The following is a 6000-nucleotide window of genomic DNA, read 5'->3' as shown; positions in this document are numbered from 1 at the left end:
CAAGCTTTTTTTATTATTATTCTCTTTATTTATTATTTTTCTTACGTTAGGTTTTTTATAATATGCATATAAAAGTAAAATATAAAAACGCTTACAAAACAATACAAAATACATATAAACAAATTATAAAAAACCTAACCTAGGGTGCCGCCAGCAGCGGGGCAGGGCCCAAGCTGCCGGTGGTCAGGGCCGCAGAGAGAGGAACCGGCGGACTATCCGCGCCGTGTCCAAGATCACCGCCTTCTGCATCTGACCCTTGATCCAACCACCTAGCGAGAGTCTCTCAAGGTGTTGGTCGAGACTCTTCGCTATGAGACCGTTCGCTGAAACGACTATCGGGACAATGATCGTCGAATCAACATCCCACATGGCGGTTATCTCGTGTGCCAAGTCTAGGTACTTACTGGACTTGTCCTTCTCGGCTTTCACGAGATTCTCATCATGGGGGATGGTGATGTCGACGAGCACGGCCCGGCGCTGTGATCGATCTATTATCACAATGTCAGGCTTATTGGCTACAATAGTCCTGTCAGTGATGATAGATCGATCCCAATAGAGCGTGGCACGACCATTCTCGAGAACTGGCACAGGTAAATACTTGTAGTACGGTACTTCGCAGTCCACAAGGCCGTATAGAAGAGCAAGCTGCTGGTGAATAATCCTGGCTACGAGATTATGTCTGTGCAAGTACTCGCCGTTAGCAAGATGAGAACAACCGGAAATGATATGCCTGAGTGACTCTCAGGGATGGCGGCATGCCCGACAAATGTCGACCGTACCGTCCTTCAGGATATATTTCCGATAGTTGTTCGTCATCATAACTTCGTCCGCAATTGCACAGGCAAAACCCTCGGTTTCTCCGAAGAGGTCCCCGAATCGTAACCAGTTCACCGACGCGAGCAGGTCTACATCGGGTCCCGTGAGGGCCTTGTAGAACCGCCCATGTAGCACCTTACTCTCCCATACCGCCTTGCGGCCCACAGCACTTTGTACCACAGGTTTGTGCCAGTTCTCGTTTGCCAAGGAGAGCGGCGTGAAGTTCCTGTCCACTGCCACCACATCACGATGCATCCCACACTCGTTGTTAAGGAAATAATTCCTGAGATTGCACACCTCGCGGTTGTGGAGATCTTTGGCGTTAAGGAAGCCTCGACCTCCACACTTCCGTGAGATGTACAATCTCATAACTGACGAGCGTGGGTGTAGCATACGGTGTGTGGTGAGTAGTAGACGGACCCTCCGATCCAGGGCGTCCAGCTCGGTCTGAGTCCACCTTAGTATGCCAAAGGAGTATATGAGTATGGGCATTACCCAGGCGTTGAAGGCGCGCACTTTATTGCCTCCTGAGAAAAGACTGTTTATTATTATTATTATTATTATTTTTTAAATAATAACGACAAAAATTTGGTTTACTTATAAAATATTACTTAAATGTTCGCTCACTACTGCACAAGACAACTTTATACGCGGAACCCAAAAATCGATTCTCCTCTTGATTCTTGATCGATTTTTCTCTTGATTCGGAAACCAAATTTACCTCATAAGGGGCTGTATAAAAGCTTATCAGCTTAAAGTTAATGTAGCATTAAATTACTTACTTACTTACTGCTAGCCTTTCTCCGCAGACGTCTTGTCTGGTTGCTCTTGGCATAGGCCTCTCCCATATTCCTCCACGAGTCCCTGTCCAGAGCCTGTCTTCTCCAGAAGGCTCCGGCCACCTGCCTGATGAACTCGTCTTCCCATCTCATTTTTTGTCCTCCATCATCCCTTTTTCCGTCTCTTGGGTACCATGTTGTGATGTATTTTGACCATTTTTCTCTCTTGTCTCGGAGCATGTGGCCGGTCCACTTCCATTTCAGTTTACGTCGATTATTTTTGTTCTCTTTCTAATGTCCTCCAGTTGTATTCTATCTCTAAGTTTTATATTCAACATGCTTCTTTCCATACTATTTTGGCATTAAATTACCTACCTTCAACGCATTAAAATGAACGTGTATGTAGACAAGCCCCGTGGAGCGACCTAAAACGCTAGTTTAACTATTTAAATAAGACTAATGTCACACCGATCCGTGCGTTGTATAACGCACAAACATTAGCAAACGCGTGGTTAATTACCTCATTGAACTTATAATTAATTACGAATAGAACCGGCACAGATTTACTTACGACACTGGTTAGTATTTTGCACCATGAGTTGCTGATTTGACAACAAACCATTGAAGCGGAGCGTGAATCTTCACGACCTAAACGCGTAAGCGCCATGAATTTTACGGCGCTTACGACGTGTTCCTCGCGTGGTACAAGTTGCGATTGCGACAATTTCTTTATTTGGAATGGCTTCTCTATATTAATAATAACTCAATGTGTTAAAGGTTTTGTGTAACCCGTGCGAACCCGGGCGGGTCGCTAGTTACTTATAAGCAAGAGAAAATTAATGGCGGCATACCCAGACGCGTAAAATGATATCGATATCAAACAAGTATGACAATGTCATTTCAAATAAATAATTTATAATTATTAACATATGTATTATACGTATTTAGTCCGAATTCGGCACGGTGTAGCGAGATGAGAACTCCCACTTGAGTGCTATTGCAACTGTCGCTAACTACAGTTAGCGAAGCATTTAGCGTATCACTCGGGGCAATCATGTTAGAATGATACAGCTATAATAAATATATAAATATTACAGGACAAGTTTACACAGATGAACCTAGTCCCTCAGTAAGCTCAATAAGGCTTGTGTTGTGGGTCCTTGACGACGACATATAAAAAAAAATGAAAATGAAAAATATATTTATTTTGCACACAAAGATGGGAATTTGCAGATGGAGTATACATGAGGTCCAGGTTGCGCGCATACAGCGGTACATTTATAACAGTATGAACAGGGGTCCCCAAACTAGGCATAGCCTGTATCTTGGGCGACCAGTTAGTGAATTAAAAACTAGATTGAAAAAAAAAAAAGTATGTCTAAAGATGAAGATAGGTGCTAATGCTAATAACCTTAGCTACTAGGGATTTACGTTGGTCAGTCTGTCAGTCAAGTCTCTTACGGCTAAGTGTCTATACCTATAGGTTAAATGTCTAATTATGTAACATAGAGTACCACTACATATGGACAGAAATTGAGGCTTATGGCCGCGATATTTAAAGCATTATACAATTATACAATTTAGAGCATTATACAATGTTTCCTTTCTCCATACAAGTGCACCGCATATATGTATATAATAATTATATTATAAACACAAGGTGGACTGATGACCTGGTAAAAGTGGTAAAGGTCGCGGGAGTCCGCTCAGGGCCTGACTTAGAGTTCTGACCGCCCTAGGCTGAATATGTATATCCGCCCCCCGCTTGTCTCAACTCAGAGCCGCCGCCGCGCTCCCTTGCGCGCCCCCTTAGTCCTTGGACCCTAGGCTTTAGCCTTATTAGCCTGTGGGTAAATCAGGCCCTGAGTCCGCTGGATGCGGGTGGCGCAAGACCGGTCCGGTCTTTGTGGCACTCTTTGGGGGAGGCCTATGTCAAACAGTGGAGTGGAATATGATAATAATGATACAAAAATGTTAGCGACGCTCTAACACGACAGTAGATGATTCTAAGTTAATTTAAATCGAATAGTTTAAGATTGTATTCTTAATAAAGATTTTATCGTTTAGGTAGGCAAATTCGCTCTAGATTGTTATTAGTTCGTAAGTAACATGTATATACGCGTTATTTTATAGCCTAGGATTAGTTATGTATCTAGGTTTCATTCGATTTCATAAGAAAAGGTCAAATTATTTCCCTTGAATTCCTAATCCCATAGTAAAAAGAGTGAGATAAAGCATTAGAAAGAGATTAAAATGTAGATTCGTTAATTGGCTCACGAATTATAGCCAATCATAAGAAAATGTAGACAAGGATAGGTAAGAATGAGCAGGACGCACGATCAACTTCCCATTGGTCACACAAAATCCGCCGAGCATTTCGATATCGCTCAGATTTTACTATGGAGTTAGTACGTTCGATCAAATATCACGTAAATTATAAATATCCGACCATAATAATGTATGTAGAAATCGTAGAGAATAATATCGTTTATCGATCAGTGCAGGTACTATTGTCATAGGCCTAGCCAAAGTATTGTATTCGGCCAGCGAAAGGGCAAAAAACCCGCGCTATTGTCCTCGACGCGAGCGGACAATAGCTCGTATTGTGTGAGTATTACCGAGCAGAACAGAAGAGATTCGCTAATCGAGAAGCCTAATGGTTTAGATGTTAGGATACATAAGTTTTAATTCGATAATTACGTGATTAATTAAGTAAACATAATGTAAGCGATAACGAGATAACTAAAATCGAGGCGATGACGGCCGGATAGCGTCATTAGCCAATCAGAGCCCTTCGAATCGAACGAATGGAAATCGATCTTATCTCCTTATCGTAGGAGCTTTCCTTTTCTTAAATTTTCGTATAAATACAGGGAAGGACGACTGGGAAAGCACAGTATCGGAAAAGCAGCTTCTACTATCAAAAAGTCCTCAAGAAAACCTGAAGAAGTTTAAAGTGCTCAGTCGTTCTACTCTCAGTTACCGTGTTAGGAGTATTTTTATACCTTGTACCGCGATTAATAAAAGTCAGTTTTTACAAGTGTCGTAATTAGTTTAATTCGAATTCGTGGATAGTTATCCTGGTCCTTCGAGGGTGAGTCGGCGTGGGAACGGACACGTCTCGGCAGTACGAGTGGCGGCGGCAGGGCGTGCCAGCGACCAGACTCTACAATTGAGCTCCGGAGGCTATAGTGCGTCGCGGATTGCATTATTTTCTGGTCCTTCGAGCCGGATTTCCTGTCAGCCCATCGAGACGTCGTGTTCAAGCCCATGTCTCTCAATATGGTAAAAACGAGGTCGAAGTCAGCGTCGCGGATCGACGAAGACAGGCAGCGCTTCCTAGACGAGGGCGCGGCGGCGGCTCAAGCGCGTGAGCTCGCCCGCGTAGCTGCAGAGAGGGCCGGAGGCGCCGACGCGGAGCGTCTCTCCCCTCCACCTGCCGAGTCGACCGGCGCAGAAAGGACCAATCAGCGCGCTGCGAGTGCCGAGCCGCTCGGCGCAGCGGCCGCGCTACCACCGATCGAACCCAGGTTTGGGGACTTACCGAGGCCACCGAGGTCTCCATCGCAAGATACAATGATGCTGTGGAGCAAGGATCTCAAGAAGCGCTTACGGCGTCTATCGAGACCGACACCGATACCGTCACGTCATCCGAAGACAGTCACCAGAGACTATACGACGTCACAACCGCAGGTAACTCCTAGGGAGGCAAGCACCCCGTATGCCCCTACCCGCTCTCATTCCGTGCGTTCGTGCGCGAGTACTATCGTCGAAGCCAGAGTCTCCCAGATCGAGTTGGAAGCGGACGAGCGGCTAGCGGCGATCAAGAAAAAGGAGTTACAACTCGAAGCCGACTTAATTCGTAAGCGGCTAGAAACCCAGAAGCTGCAAATACGTGCAGAAGGTAGTACGACCGACGCGGTTTCCGATCCAGACGACATCGAGCCGCAAAAACAAAGAAGAATCCTTAAGTGGATGGACGAATCGCAGGACAAGACGCGAACCGAGCCCGTCAAGTCCAACAAAAGGTTAGCCAACGAGCCACCGCCATACTACGACACTCCCAGGCGACCTACGCAGGCGGAGCGGCATATTCGACGTCGCTCACCGAGCCGCGAGGATCGTCGGCGATCGTTATCGCCACCGGACGAGCCCCGTACGCCGCACACGGCACGTACGCAGCTCACGAACGAAGGTACGGTTGCGGAGTCTATGCTGCAGTTATTCGAGAGAATGCAAATGGCGGCTCGTCCGGCACCGAAAGATATATTCGAGTTGCCCCACTTCTACGGCGATGTAAGTGAGTGGCGAAGTTTCTACAATACGTACACCGAGACGTCGAAGAGATACAAGTTTACGGACTACGAAAACGTCGCGAGACTGCGTATGGCGTTACGCGGGGACG

The 6000-nt window shown here is 45.8% G+C and overlaps 1 protein-coding gene across 1 annotated transcript in view; it reads right to left on the bottom strand.

Moving 5' to 3' along the window:
* Positions 1–323: 323 nt before the first annotated feature.
* The window catches only part of LOC134755272 (uncharacterized), a 234927-nt gene continuing 229250 nt past the window's right edge, over positions 324–6000 (bottom strand). Inside the window, exon 2 of the mRNA XM_063691786.1 lies at positions 324–422. Coding sequence (XP_063547856.1) covers positions 393–422 — 30 coding nt within the window. The 3' untranslated portion in view covers positions 324–392. The remainder of the gene's footprint in view (positions 423–6000) is intronic.

Source organism: Cydia strobilella, chromosome 2 (assembly GCF_947568885.1).
Source record: "Cydia strobilella chromosome 2, ilCydStro3.1, whole genome shotgun sequence".
In the NCBI taxonomy this organism is placed as follows: domain Eukaryota; kingdom Metazoa; phylum Arthropoda; class Insecta; order Lepidoptera; family Tortricidae; genus Cydia; species Cydia strobilella.
Note: the sequence above shows the minus strand (reverse complement) of the source record. Positions and strands in the feature narration are given on the sequence as shown.